General features: G+C 46.7%; 1 protein-coding gene across 1 annotated transcript; it reads left to right on the top strand.

Annotated features, from left to right (window-relative positions):
• The first annotated feature begins 577 nt into the window (after positions 1 to 577).
• On the top strand, positions 578 to 15,192 carry LOC137802683 (carbohydrate-responsive element-binding protein). Its single transcript, XM_068600739.1, has 17 exons — positions 578 to 887; positions 2,144 to 2,250; positions 2,862 to 2,944; positions 3,040 to 3,129; positions 4,499 to 4,540; positions 7,255 to 7,429; positions 8,298 to 8,375; positions 9,014 to 9,168; positions 9,282 to 9,906; positions 9,990 to 10,063; positions 10,314 to 10,542; positions 11,481 to 11,596; positions 11,775 to 11,897; positions 12,029 to 12,156; positions 12,359 to 12,482; positions 13,779 to 13,908; positions 14,377 to 15,192. The coding sequence occupies exons 1-17, from the start codon at positions 700 to 702 to the stop codon at positions 14,514 to 14,516; spliced, it is 2,607 nt and encodes an 868-aa protein (XP_068456840.1). The 5' UTR covers positions 578 to 699; the 3' UTR covers positions 14,517 to 15,192.
• The last annotated feature ends 117 nt before the right edge of the window (positions 15,193 to 15,309 follow it).

The raw sequence follows: 15,309 nt of genomic DNA, 5'->3' as shown, positions 1-15,309 counted from the left end.
CTACGGAATAAATACTTTCATGAACAAGCTATCAGACTATTTTTTATTCAAACAGGCCAAGCTGAAGTATTCCAGAAGGTATAAGGAGGTCAAAAGGCTTCAGAGCATCATATTATAATATAATAATAATATAATAATGCTAAAGATGGCTCTATTAATAATTACTGTCTTCACTGAGTGATGGTAAGGAGGACTTTACCTCCAGAGGAAGTTGACACAACGATAGCAGATGCCTCTCTTGCACAACACCGCACACACACACACACACACACACACACACACACACACACACACACACACACACACCGCTGGTCTCTCACAGATGAGGGGCCTCGGGGCCGTCAGCGAGCGCCACAGCTTTCCGGAGTGTGTGAAGAAGAAAAAGACGAAGAAGAAGAAGGAGGAGAAGAAGGAGGAGAAGAAGAAGACGGGGGGAGTCCGTTGAGGGGAAAGTTCACAGTCGCTCGACAGCTGCGCGTCATGGCGGGCAAAGGGAGGTTGTGTCCGGCCGGCCGCAGGCACAACAACAACAACAACAACAACAACAACAACAACAACAACTCGTCGGACTCGGAGGCGGACGGCGGACCCGTCCCGGTGGCCTCCTCCTCCTCCTCCTCCTCCTGCTCTTCCTCCCGCGGCACCGGGCCGCCCGCCGGCTCCTTCCCGGGCAGCCAGGTGATCCACAGCGGGCACTTCATGGTGTCGTCGCCGCACAGCGACTCCGCGCCGCGCGGCAGGAAGAGCGGCGGCTCCACCAGGTACGACTTCGACACGGTGAACCGGACGTGGTGCCACACGTACCGGTACGGCCCGCTGAGCGCCGGCAGCCTGAGCATCGACCCCACGCTGACCCGCCTGTTCGACTGCATGTCCCTGGCCTACAGGTGGGTCAGGACCAGCCCGGCTGCACTCACTTAACCTGCTTGTTGTGTTACTTCATCATGCGTAAATACATGAGCTGTATGAAGGGAGACATTAGGAAGCATCTCCATGTTGGAGTTTTTAAGTAAGTAGTACAAATGAATTATAAATAGCTGACCTTGCAGGCTGTATTTGAAATGTCCTCTTGCAGTGATCTCCCCCTGTAGTGCATTATGTTTTATTATGAGCCTAAAACTGACCTCTGTGTCGGCTAACTCCATGAAAAAATATGTTTTTTAACATGTCCCTTCTTAAAAAAAAGGAAAACTCCAGGGACTTCACTGTCAGTTGTGCAACAGCTCGGAAAATACGCTGAAAGCTGGACTTTGATTCTCTTTGGCAGCAGTGGAAAAGATTACAGTGTCAGTGAGGGAGAGAGAGAGACGATCCTCTAACCATGCTCAGAATATGTGTATTATCGTTATTATAATGTGTTACACACACATAAACATTCACATCTTCCCCCCCTGTGGTTTATAAAGCAGGTTTTTCTGATTGTGCAGTGAAAGATGGGAGCCGGAGAAAGTTTCGTCCTTCTTGTTGACAACTTCAATCAACCTTTGTCCTAAAGCAGAGAGAGACATTGTTTTCTGCCATGTTTTTTTGATAGTTTCGTGACAGTTGCACAATAACACCAGCGTGGGGTGTCACAGTACAGACCTCAATACTTACATCCTTATGAAAGGCTTCACAATATAAACTCTTTGCTCTGTTTTTATTTATCGACGTGCCTTAAGTGAAGTCTATGGACTGTAATGTGAACCAGGACTCGTGCTCTGCTGCACAGCATTGCTCATTAACCACGGTGTTAATTGTCCCCGGTTGATAATGCTGTCTCGGCTGGTTGGGAGTGTGTGACGTGCCGCGCCGTCGCTCCATTAAAAGCATGTCGAGGATGATTCCCCCGGGGCTTCCTAGCAACTCCCCGAGCGCCTCGCATTAGCCGGCCTCTCTCTCTGCACTCAGCGGGCTGAGCGACGCTGGAAAAAGAATAAAAGAGGCGCAAACAGCCCGACGGTGGACCGGTGAATAAACTGATTTGCTGCTATTAGTCAAAACCAGGACAGGCTTCTAACACTGAATATTTTCCACTTTGGAAAACACTATTGTCTGTCCCTCTCTCACTATTTCTACCAAAGGAGGGAAAGCAATGCATCGGACATCTCCCATTTTGAATAAACTGCATGTTTTTCTGATTGATTGTGTGTTTTGTTTGCAGCGGTAAAATCGGCTCCCCCAAGTGGAAGTCTTTTAAGGGTCTGCGGTTGCTGTGGAGGGATAAGATCCGTCTGAACAATGCCATCTGGAGAGCTTGGTTCATTCAGTGTGAGTCCACCACTTCCCCCTTGAAAACTCTGGAACCAGTTTTGGCTCCAGACCTCCTTTTTTCCTGTGTTTGAGTCGTCGTAGGAACCCAAAATTAATTCCAATACTTGTGTTTATTGTGTGTATTTGTTCAGCAAAGTCTTAGGAAAAAAATCCCTTTTAAAAGATATTTTGATCGTCACTTTGCATGATATGAGCCAGATTCCCCAAAAAAGCCTCCTGCAGCGTCAGTAAGACACCTCTATGAAAAGATTAGGACTTAAACAATCAGAATCTGCAACAAAAATCACAATAATACAAAGTCTTGGTGTGTTAGGAAGGAGTTTCAGTCAAAAAACTGTGTTGTTCGGTTCCAAAATGGAAAAGAATTACGTATTTTATGCCAAAAGATTGTCTGAATGGGGCATGCTGGGACTTAACATTGGCGTGGGAGGGTTTTTGCGCTTGGAAGAAGGGCATTGGTGTCAAAGTGCTTGGCGGGAAGTCAAAAGCTAAGCTACAAATTAGCGGCGAGACATAAATGAGGAGTCTGACCCACAAAAGTAAACCTGAATATTTCTCCACGCTGCTCAACACGGCGAGGCGCTCTGATGCCGTTGCTCTGTGTGTAGATGTGGAGAAGAGGAAGAGCTCGGTGTGCGGGTTCGTCACGCCGCTGGAGGGCACGGAGGCCGACACGCACCGGAAACCCGAAGTGAGCGCATCCAAACGCAGCCAATGAAACGTCTGCATTTACATCCGGATGCTCATGCAGGCGGCGTGCTCGGTGTTTCTGCTTCCTGTCGACAGGCGATCGTGCTGGAGGGAAGCTACTGGAAGAGAAGGATCGAGGTGGTGATCAAGGAGTACCACAAGTGGAGGATTTACTATAAGAAGAGGGTGAGCACTCCCTTTACTCTAAAGAACACGTTTTTCCTCTCTTGTATAGTTTTAGCCGTGTTTAACACACATCCACCTTAAAGGGACAGTTCACCCCAAAATCAAAAATACATATTTTTCCTCTCACCTGTCGCGCTCATTCCTCAATTTAGATCATTTTGCCACGAGTCACCTAGTTTGGAGATATTATCCGTAGAGATGTCGTCCGCTCTGCAGTGTAATGGGACCGGATGTCAGTCGGGTTGTGAGGCTCAAAACGCCCCAAAAATACATTTAGAGAAATCACGACGCTTTGATTTTGTGGAGAACTGTCCCTTTAAACTCGGGGTCACATCAAAAGTTAAATTGTGGTAATAGTATACCAAAAGTACACTTTTGGTATACTATTACCACAATGTTATTATTTTTATAATGTGCTAATAGTATACCAAAAGTATACTTTAATCTTTACATATTTGTAAAATACTAATAATATATTTGAAATATACCTGGAACACAATTTAAGGGAGCTATCGGCATGTATAATAGCACATACACAGTAATATACTTAAAATGTCCTCAGTATACTTTAAATTGTTCCAATTTAGCACAAAGAAAATACTTAATATAGTTCAAGTTGTACTTATTTAAGTGCAACTTTAATATATTTAGTACAAAATAAGTTGTTCCAAAATAGCACACTTTAAGTGTCCTTATGATTATTAGGGCTTTAAGTATACTAAAGTATACTCAAGGATGCTAATTAAATATAATTAGCATGTTTTTTTTGGCCTGGTGTGGCTCGTGTCTCCACATCTGTTAGATTGACGAGACATTCGTGCTCCTCAGAGGATGAACCCTACTGTCTTTAGAGACTTTTCTGCTCGAGCCACTAGCTGAGGGACATTTGCGTTTTAGATCTGAAATATCTTGACGCTATTGGATGGATTGATGCAAAGTTAGCGACCTAGTACCGATATTCAAGGTCCCAAGAGGATGAATCCTGAGGACTTAAGGAGACGTTTCGATTCAAACCACCAGCAGGTCAAAGGTTCACTTTATATACATCTACTTACTGACAGCTAAGCTTTGTCTTAATGTTCATGGTTCCTGCAGGATGTATCCTCATAACTCTAGCGCCCCCGTGAGGTCACACTTATGGTTTTGAGTGAAATGTCTCAACAAGTTTTGGGTCAATTTCCACAACGTTTGGTACGTGGATGAATTGTTACGGCTGTAATTCTGTCCCCCATCTAAAGACATTCCCATCAGCCTCAGCTGCACTTTGTGTTCAGTGCGAATTAGCGAATGCTAGCACGCTAACATGCTAGCATGCTGAACTAAGATGGGTATCATAAGTGTTATGAAAAGCATTTCTTTTCTTTTGCAGCTTCAGAAAAAGAAGGACGATATCCTGTCGATGCTCCAGGAGGTACGATGCGTTCACATTCTTCTGGTGCTTTCTGTGAGTTTGGGACCGACAGCAGTCAAATATTAATTTCGACCCCTGAAAACCGAAGTTGGCCGACTGACCCCGGGCTGGTGTGTGTTGGTGACCTTCTAGCGTTGTTTACTTTTTAACCTGGTTGCAACATGTGATCATCAAAGTCCTCCAATGCGGCTATTTTTAGCACGTGGACCGAGCCCTCCTCTTCTGAGCCGAGAGGCGAAAAGAGAAAGAAGAAGAAAAGAAACAGAAAAATGCAAAACGACTTGCGTCACGGCCCGGCATTTGCAGGCAATTGACACATATTGATTGCTCGGGTCGACAATACCCCCCCCCCCCCCTCAGGCTTCATCTTTATTCCAGTGAACTAGCTGCTGAAGTTAATGTCACTTCATCAAATCTGACCCACTTCCTGCAAGCGGCGCTTTGTAAAAGGCGCGACGTCACCGTGACACACGAGCAGACAGATGATCAGGAGGAAAGATGGGGGGGGTAGAGGGCGGGGCCTCGGGGTGCAGCGCCTCATTCATGATAGTATTCACACGACAGTGTGGCGTGTGCACGCGCAGGTCACGGCCCAGCGGGCGGCCTCTCTTCACCGGGTCCTTCAGCGTTGGAAGCCCAGGTATTGACTCAGGTCGGAGAGGATCTCTGTTCGTCTGGACAGCCCAAACTGTTCAGGTATTGTGCGGCTCTTCAAAGGGGCACATATCAGCACGAAGATGACGGGTCAAAGGTCACCGGGTTTTTTTATGCCGCTGTGTTTTCCCAAAGCGTTATCTCGCCTTTCTCCTCCAGATAACATCCAGTGGCTGAGGGGGAAACGGCTCAGTAAAACCCAGGGTTTGTTTTTGTAATGTGTTCATGTTCTTTTCAACAGGCTCAAAGCTCTGGTTTAATGATCTCTAACTTGCACTGGACAGTGTTTTCCATGATTACATGACATACTGTCTTTCCTCGTATAGAAAGCAAGTCACTCAGATAGAAACAAAGACCTAAAAGTTCACAAATCAGGTGATAAATACTGTAAAGCTGGGCAATTTGGATGAGGAGCAATACATTCATTATGTTAAAGTTGAAGCACTCACTTGAAGTCAGCTTTAGATGTGTCATTTAACATGTTGGATGTATTAACACTGGGCCAGTCTTTGTTTTTTAGATCAATTACTTGAAAGGTAGATGGCGTCAAGTCAGTTGAGTCCAACTTGAACACACTGACCGTGTTTTCTGAAGTAAAGTTTGTTTCTCACCAGGAAGCTCGTCCAAAGTCTTTAGTTTGAAAAGGTTTAGAAAACTCAGCGATCCAACGGCTTCTAAGAGTCAATAGTACCGAGCTATGAGATTTTAATTTAAATGTGATATTATAATTGTTTCTCAAAGCGGGATGTCAGTCAGTCCACCTCAGGCTGAAATATCTTAACCACTATATTGGATGCATTTCTAGTGACTTTGAGAATCCACAACCTTTTCCTCTCGTTCCATTTCAATCACGCAAAGTCTGACTTTACCTTTTAAACTCTAACGCTAATTGCGTTTAGTTCTAATTAGCAAATATTTACCCTGAGATGCTCAACGTCTACCATGGTGATGTTCAATATTACCCGCTAAACTTTAGCATATTAGCGCTAGCCTCTGTGAGCATGTTAGCATGCTTATGCTAGCCCTTAGCTCGAGGGGCCTCCGTCTTGCAGACTCAATAGCGGCTCCGCCCGCTGGTCTCGATGTGCAAGGGAGTCCTCAAGGAAGAGGTGTTCGGTATCAACGGCCTCACTTTAGTTTCATCTCATTTTGCATATTTTATTTGTTGCAGGAAACAACGACGAATAAAAGGAGTAGAGTAAACAATCCCCATCGGAAGTGATGGAAACGTGTTTGTATATTTTCCTCTTTCGCCGAGTCGGAGGCGGCGTGTCGGTCGGGACACTCGGGCCTCTCGCTGTTTGCTCGCACGTGAGCGCCGCCGCCAGAATTAGGTCAGGGACAAAAGGCTGCTGCTCGTGTTGAAACGGTGAGACATCAAAAATAACGAGATGAACCGAGCCGGCATAATGATAACCTCTAAGAGGCTAGTGTTTTTGAACAATATGTCGAAAGTGCTTTTTCATCATGCGCCGCTCGCACAATCTCACTAAATTTCGACTTGCACACGCTTGTACCAAAGAAAAACAAATCGAGAGGTAAATGAATAAATTACAAGAGGGGGATGTCGTGCGCTCGGACGTAATCAAAACAGTTTCCGGCTCAATCTGGGCTTCCCTATAAATGTGGCGTCAGAGTTGGAAGTGGAGGGTAAAGACAAGGAGAGGCTGCAGCACAGCAGCTCACACAGAGGAGAGGAAACGGACCGCAGCTGCATCTTCTGTGAGTGTTTTACTGGGAAGAGAACATCACATGCTGCAGGATGTGATAGTGGACACGTCACAATACGTGTGTGTGGATGTAAATTGTGTTTTAGTGCGTTATTCTTAAGGGCGAGTGGATGCACTCACTTTGCAGGACTCACTGAAGGAGCTTTAGCTGCTGTTAGCGAGACCTTTTCACAGCACATGCACATGTACAGGTGGGTGCGAGGGCCAAACTTCACCAATGCATCACTTTTTGCCTTTTCAGTCCCGCTGGTAGGGAAACCCTCAGGTGGGCAGGTCGGTGGTCGACCTGCACGCTAGAGGTTGATCCTACGTTTGTGTCTCTGGCTGCAGGGTCAGCTCTGCCAGGCCAAGCTGGAGAAATGGTCCAATCAGATGCACCAAGAGCCCGAGGCGGCGCCGGTGGAGGTCCACATGTTTGACCTGGACTGCCTCCTCTCCGACATCTCCGACACGCTGTTCACCATGACGCAGAAGCCGTGTCCCTGGGCCGGCGAGCGCCACGACAGTGAGTATAGCGGCAAAGATTATGGTCATGGAGAAGGATCGGCTTTTGAGCCGCTTTTAAACATTTCTTTATTTTCATTCGGATGCATCGTTTCATTATAAAACTTAGTTTTTTTTATCAATTCACTCATAAATTCTAGGAACCGAGAGGACAGACTTGAGGTTGGATCAAGTATGTACATATTTATATCTGTCATGTGATGTATTTCATGTTCTGAATGTAATAAATAATTAGATATTTGTACAATCTTCCTGCTCTTTTCACTGCTTTGACAAAAGAAAGTTGCAGCAACCGAGATCTGACAACACAATTGTTGCTTATTTAGTCTTGACTGTGAAAAACATTCATAAGTTTGACATTTTGGGAGATACTCTGATTCTTGCCGAGAGTTAGATGAGAAGATTGGTTCCACCCTCGCGTTTGTCTGTCCAATATGAAGCTGCAGCCGGTTAGCTTAGCTTAGCATGAAGATACAGTTAGCATGGCTCTGTCCAATAAAAATAAAAAGCTCACTAATCAACACTGGAGGTGTTTCGTTCGTCTGCGAACAAACAGACAAACCCCGACTAGCTGTTTCCAGACTTTATGCTAAGCTAAGCTAACTAGCTGCTGGCTGTAGCGTGGTATTAAACGGACAGACATGAAAGCGTTAACGCTCAACAAATTAAATCTCCTAGAAATGAGTGTTTACTTTGACATTAAACACATGTTGTATATATTTTGGTGCAGCAGATGGGTCACACGGGTCAGTGAAAGGAGCCGACCCAAGAATAAGGAAATGACGATGAAAGAATAAAGAGCACACACACAGTAAGCTGGACTATAACAGATGCACTCGCTCATCACACGACGTGTTCTTCGTCCTCAGCGTACACCAGCAACGCTGACATCATCCAGCCGGGTCTGACTCTGCAGCCCAACCTGGAGGACTTCATGGATATACCAGGTACCCCTTCTACTGCCTGTCTGTCTGTCTGCCTGCCTGTCTGTCTGTCTGTCTGTCTGTCTGCCTGTCTGTCTGTCTGCCTGTCTGTCTGTCTGTCTGCCTGTCCTCCTGTCTGTCTGCCTGCCTGTCTGTCTGTCTGCCTGCCTGTCTGCCTGTCTGTCTGCCTGTCTGTCTGTCCTCCTGTCTGCCTGTCTGTCTGTCTGTCCTCCTGTCTGTCTGTCTGTCTGTCTGCCTGTCTGTCTGTCCTCCTGTCTGCCTGTCTGTCTGCCTGTCTGTCTGTCTGCCTGTCTGCCTGTCTGTCTGTCCTCCTGTCTGTCTGTCCTCCTGTCTGTCTGTCTGTCTGTCTGTCTGTCTGCCTGTTCTCCTGTCTGTCTGTCCTCCTGTCTGTCTGCCTGTTCTCCTGTCTGTCTGTCCTCCTGTCCTCCTGTCTGTCTGTCTGTCTGTCTGTCTGTCTACTTTTATGCAAATCCAACATCAAATCAAATTAATTCTACAAAAGGTTAAAAGAAAATGTGACTAAACTTGTTTCGGTGACACAATTAATTCTCTAATCACTGAGTCCTGTGTGTGTGTGTGTCCGTGTCCGTGTGTGTGTGTGTGTCCGTGTGTGTGTGTGTGTGTGTGTGTGCTTCTCCCAGACATCTTCATGAACTATCGGGTTCAGCCCACTGAGCAGACCGGTTTCGCTGACTGCGGCTATTTCGAGCTCTCTCCCAGCGCCGCGGCGTTCGCTGCTCACCCCTCCTCCTCGGTGACGACTCCTCAGCTGCTCGTCGACGCCCACCTGGCTCAGGTACCGCCGCCGCCGCCGCCTCCATCTTGTGACACGCGCCGCCGCACAAAACCCTTCACGCCTTGCGAACCCGACCGGCAGCTCAAGCAGATTGAATCTTTCTCTCTTCGCAGCCCGATCTGCCGTCTGACAGTTTGCCTCCGCCCTCCTCCTCCTCCTCTTCCTCCTCCGACACCCGGCCCCACCCGGCCTGCGGCGAGTACCACGCGTCCGGTATGATATCGGCGGGCGCCGCGCCCTACGGACAACACTCGTACCCCGATCCAGCCGTTTCCGTGGCGTTCACCACGACCATGGAGCAGCCGGCCTCGTCCGGCGTCCCCTTCCTGTACCCGCTGCCGTGCCACAAGTTCGGTTACTACACGGCCGCCAGCGTGACGCCCACGGTCATCACTCACACCGCCTCCACCGCGGGCGCCGTGCAGCAGCAGCAGCAGCAGCAGCAGACGCCCGGCTACCCTCACGCGGCGGACGCGTACCCCCAGCCCTCCTCCTCCTCCTCCTCCTCTTCCTCCTGCCTCTCGCTCGGGTACCCGGACCCGGCCCACGCCGCGCTGCCCTCCGGCGCCGCCGCCCACTGCTTCTCGGTCCCGGAGCAGGTGGCCGTCCCGGGCGTCAGAGGGAAGCACAAGCAGAAGACGGGAGGGGCCAAAGCGGTCGGCGCCGCTAACCCGTCGTCCGCCGCGCCCGCGGCCGGCAGCTGCCTGGCGAAGCTGCTCGCCTCCAGCGGCCGGGAGCGTGAGTCCGTTCTTCGGGCCTTTGTTTTTATCTTCAACAGCAGTTCAAATTGGCAAACTCATATTTCCTCTTTGTGCCTCCAGGGAAGCCGCCGCTGGGATTCGATACTTCTCTCGGGACGGCCAAAGGTCAGAGGTCATCGTCGCCCATCTCCTCGGTGAGCCTGTCCTCTGAAACGTCACTGCGAAAGCAACACAATGTGAATTTCCTGCTATTTTCCAGCTGTAATATCAATAACATCTCCATTTTTAAGTTACATGCACTAAATCAGATTGCCGTCGGCGGGACATTTTCCACACAGTCTGACAGTTTTCCACCATTTTGACACAAGAGGTCAAACGAGGATCTATCTGTGGTCGTATGCCGTTGCGTAACATATGATGCTGACCTCGTGTGTTGCTTGGCAGTCGAGCTGCGGCGCTCGTGTCGTATTGGCTTCGTCGCAGCTGCAGCACGGAGCCGGTTGGCCGGCGGGGATCCCGGCGCTGACGCCTCTGCACAGCCAGACCGGCCCCCACGCCGGCGCCCTGCTCGCACACGGCTCCGCCACGCACGCCGGCTCCACCCTCCTCGTTCCCAAGACCGAGAAACTGTCGCCCGTCCAGCTCTACGGCGCGGACAGGAGCAGCCTCACAGGTAGAACCAGAAACAACCCGCCTGGCTGCAGGAGCCAGAGCGTTTATCAGCACAGAAAGTAACGTGCAGACAGGATGCAAAACTAGTTGCTGCTTCAGGGAGATGAAGAAATCTGTGAAACGTCTGCACATGGACACATATGACAGCCTGTCACATGATCACTGAATGCTTCATGCAAACCAAACTGTTTGAGAAGATGTGAAACAAGTTAAATGTCATTCCTGTAATCTCAAACGCTTTTTGCTCAGGTTCATTTTCAATTGTTTAGAAGAGCAATATGATGAAAAAAATGTAATGTTTCTTTACTTTTTTAGTTTTTACACACTGTTTTAAGCCTTCATAACATCTAATATTGACTAATAATTGCTAGATTTTAAAAGTTATATTTCTCGTGAAAAAAAGGAGCAAAATAATTTTTCCAAATGACATTTTTTGACACATTTATTGATAAATAAGACAAAAAGGCCCAGACTGTACTCATTACAGGACTAAAAGGTTATACTGTCTTCATCCTCCACACTGATCCTGAACTAAATCTAAACAGATGCAAACTACATTTCGTTAAAACGATAAAGTTTAATCTGAATCTGACGATAATTCTTTTTGTAAATTCACGATTGCTGGTTATAAAATATGAACACACAACCTTTTTAATAATCAAGAGGTCATTTTCATGTCGTGCATAGAGAAAATAATACATAAATAAATGATATCGGAAAGTAAATAAATGATGGAATTAATATAAAAGTAACTAAATGAAGAATCAATTTAAAATGAATATAAATGTATGCAATATTTTATCATTTTATATAATGGCATTTTAATTAATTTATCAAGTCATTTATTTCTGGCAGCTTTCATCCTCAATAATAGAGGTCGTCCCGTTTTCCTGCAAATACAACGCGTAGATATTTGCGTTCTATCTCTCTTTCTTTTAGTTAATTTTCCAGGACAAACAGGACAAACGTCACCGCCGAACCCGCTGGACAAAACCTCCAACCCCGAGTCTCCACACTCGTGCTTCTCCGGACACGGAAAGATAGACTCGAGTAAGGTAGGACAGACTTCCATTTTATCCACATACCCGTGTTGTCACACACAGCATGGCATTAAATACATCTATTTACATTTATATAGAGACTAATATTAAAATACATGCCATATATCTGCACATTTGACCCGGCGCGTCAGTCTGGGTGTGACATGTGATGTGTGATATTTCCACACTGCAGCAAACGGAGAGCAGGAGGATAACTCACATCTCGGCGGAGCAGAAGAGGCGCTTCAACATCAAACTGGGTTTTGACACGTTGCACAACCTCGTGACGACGCTGAGCTCTCAGCCCAGCATCAAGGTACCGTGGAGAAGATGTGATGAGAGGGAGGAGGGAGGGAGCGGCCCCCTAAAGCTGAACAGCAAAACATATTGAGGATGCAAATAGAAGAGACGGAGTAATTGAGGCGGTGACTTGTGGGGGATCCACAGATCAGCAAAGCCACCACGCTGCAGAAGACCGCCGAGTACATCAGCAAGATGCAGCAGGAGAGAGCGCAGCTGCACGAGGAGGCTCAGAGGCTGCGAGAGGAGATCCAGCTCCTCAACTCTGCCGTCAAGTGAGACCTTTAGCATTTAACCGTGTGTGTGTTTGTGTGTGTGAATGTGTGTATGCACCTCCATTAGGACAGCAGGAAGGATCACAGCTGTTTCCATGTACTTTTGGGTGCCTGACTGCAGTCCTCGAAAGCTGTTTTTTTGACATCACACACTGGTTTTGCGTACGGAGACGCTGACTCAGCGTTCCCTCTCTCCGTGCAGCGCGTGCCAGCAGCAGCTGCCGGCCACCGGCGTGCCCATCACGCGGCAGCGCTTCGACCACATGAGGCAGAAGTTCAGAGAGTACGTCCAGGAGCAGACGCTGCGGAACTGGAAGTTTTGGATCGTATCCTTTTGTGAATGTACGTCTGGAAATATACTCGCTGCGACAAACAAAATACTGGATTTCTCTTCTTGTGCTTAGAGCCCAGAGCGTGACTAGAAGATACTGAATAAACTCCTGAAGGCTCTGACGCGTCAGCACTTTGCAGGAGGCGAACGCAGCGTCAACCAGCGTAGGGAGGAATATGAAGAATATGAATATAAAGTGTGGCAGGGAAATGGAGATTTTTACTTTTGGTGAAATACAAATGGTAAAAAAAAAAGCTGGACTCTGTAGAGATGCACGTGTGCTAACGCAGTTTTGTTTTTTTTACTTTTCAACAACATATTTTCAGACACACAGAACGAACAACAGACATCAAATTGTCACAAAAGAAAAAAGAGAAAACAAAAGAGATGAAATGAGGATAATAATAATGAAAAGAGGGGACAAATAAATACAAATCAATAAAATAATGAATTTAAATAGGATTAGGAACCAATAATTGTCCTCTCCCACGTGTAGTATTGTATGTGCTATACATGCTTTCCAGATTGTGCATGTGTGTGTATTGTGTGTGTGTGCATAGAGAGTTAGCGAGAGCTACATATAGTAAACACCTCATTGTCATCATAATGCTGCGAGCTCATGCAGTTTTAATGCTCACAAAGCACTTCATCTGGTCTCAGAGTCATCAGGCAGATAAACAAGTGTTGCAAACGCTAGTTTCATAAAATAGTAATGTTGACCCATAACTCCTTCTTAAATGATCACCCGATCCGTTCCTGCGGTCGTTATCTTGGAGGCGAGATGGAAGGATTAGATTAGCGTTTTATCATCTTTTTGTGTTGCACAAACACCTTCAGGGTGTTTTTTCTGCATGTAGAGAATATGTCCGATGATATTGTAACATGTATTGTTGTTACTGTAAACAAATCCCAAGAAAAAGACCAAAACCAACAACAAATTGGTTGATAAACACGTCTGATACATATGTCTTATTCATCCATTGGTAGAAACTAAAGATTAGCATAGAGAATACTTTCTATTTCTACTAGTTTTCATGTGCAAAAGGCAGAAATTTGACTGTGTGAATTATTCTATTAAAACATATATTTAAACACATGGTGTAACATCCAGACAGGACACATTAAAACACATGGCGCAGCGGGGTCGTATCATTGCTATGATAAAATATGATAATAGTATTGCTATGTCCATGTACGGTCATGACAGGAAGTCATAGCAGCCGTTCTCTTATTTCGGGCGAGCTTTAGCGCGTCGCGTTTGAACGACGTTTCTCCTCAACCCCGGCATCAGTTCAGCATCATCATCGAGCCGCTGTTCGAGTCCTACAACGGGATGGTGTCCACTGCCAGCGTGGAGGACTTGTGCCGGTCCACTCTGACCTGGCTGGACCAGCACTGCTCGCTGCCCGCCTTGAGACCCAGTGAGTGCCGCGCAGCGCACATTCAAAACCCGCTTTCTTCCTCTGTGTGTCAAGGGGATGAAGGAAGTAGGACCCAAATGCCGTAAAACAGTTTAAATAATATTTAATCCAAACCAAAAAGGTCCTTAAAAACAGACCAGGAAGAAAAAAACAGGGACACACAGGATACTACGAACCGACAAAGAGACAAAGGATGTTTAAATACAAGAGGGAGGTAACGAGAAACAGGTGGACACAATGAGCGCAACACAGGTGAAGGAATACACACTCAGGAACCAGGTAGACACACAATCCTATACGATCACAAAGGCAGGAAGTGCAGAGACACAGAGGACACAAGACTACAAAATAAAACAGGAAACAGAAAACTCAAATCATGACAATATGTCAATGTTCCTTTCCCCACTGGCTATAATCTGTGTTTCATCGTCTCCCTGCGTGTGTGTGTGTGTGTGTGTGTCCTCGCAGTGGTTCTGAGTTCCCTCCGTATCCTGAGTACCACCACGGCCATCCTGACGGACCCCAGCTTGGTGCCGGAGCAGGCCGCCCTCGCCGTGACGGGGGGCGACCCCTCCTTGCAGCCCGGAGGCCGGGTCCAGCCCATGTGACCGAGCGGGGACGGACTCAACTGGAGTCCACCACGACGCACAGAAGACCACGAGCCCGACGAGAGCCTGTGGACCGGTCTCTAAAGACTCCACGCTCCTCTCCCAGACTTTTCCATAACGCATACTCACATTCCAAATAAAACTCACCAGCGGCAAAAAGAATGTATTCCAGGACCCCGTAAAAAAAAAACACACTGTTTGTGATTCATGCTTAAGTTCTTGTAAAAGCACAACATACCTGTACTAAGACGTTCAGATGGAGTTCAGTCACTGGGAATAGTTTAAATGTATGTTTCTGCATTTATTCTTCATTTCTTTCACATCTCAGGTTGTCTTTTTTGTGTGTTAAATATATTAGTGTCTCGGATTACTGACGTTTTCCCGGCACAATATGCCTCACTGCATCTCATCCTCATCCCGCGCTGTACCGGGTGCCACAGACCAGAGCTAGTGTAAAGTAAGAGGAACAGAAGTAGACTTATAGTAGGCAGGGATTACATCAGAATAGTAATTTATGTGGTTCTCAAAGTGCAGTTTGCGGACCGTCGGGATCGCCACTAAAATGATAAATGTCTGCGTTGATGATAGATTTCTGTTTTTTCAATTTTAGGCAAAACCCTGCACATAATAAGAAACATATTTCCTTTGAGGACAAACATTCTTTTAACTTGTGTCAAATGCCTATGCAGATACTATATTATATAAAAAAGGTGTTGAAATGTGTGTTGTGTTCATGTTTTCTTATGTTTCTCATAATGCCATCACAACTTCCAAACCAGCGTGCAGTTTATAA

Source organism: Clinocottus analis, unplaced genomic scaffold (genome assembly GCF_023055335.1).
Source record: "Clinocottus analis isolate CAN_PGR_092001 unplaced genomic scaffold, fCliAna1.0.p SCAF_5, whole genome shotgun sequence".
NCBI classification, from domain to species: domain Eukaryota; kingdom Metazoa; phylum Chordata; class Actinopteri; order Perciformes; family Cottidae; genus Clinocottus; species Clinocottus analis.
This window is presented reverse-complemented; position numbering and strand designations above follow the sequence as displayed.

What these genes read in the sequence shown, in the direction of transcription:
- LOC137802683 (XM_068600739.1), top strand. Translation starts at nt 700, where the DNA reads ATGGTGTCGTCGCCGCACAGCGACTCCGCGCCGCGCGGCAGGAAGAGC. An exon ending in TCCTGTCGATGCTCCAGGAG is followed by an intron (nt 4,541 to 7,254) that starts GTACGATGCGTT and finishes CTCTGGCTGCAG; the next exon opens with GGTCAGCTCTGCCAGGCCAA. An exon ending in CATCGTCGCCCATCTCCTCG is followed by an intron (nt 10,064 to 10,313) that starts GTGAGCCTGTCC and finishes GTTGCTTGGCAG; the next exon opens with TCGAGCTGCGGCGCTCGTGT.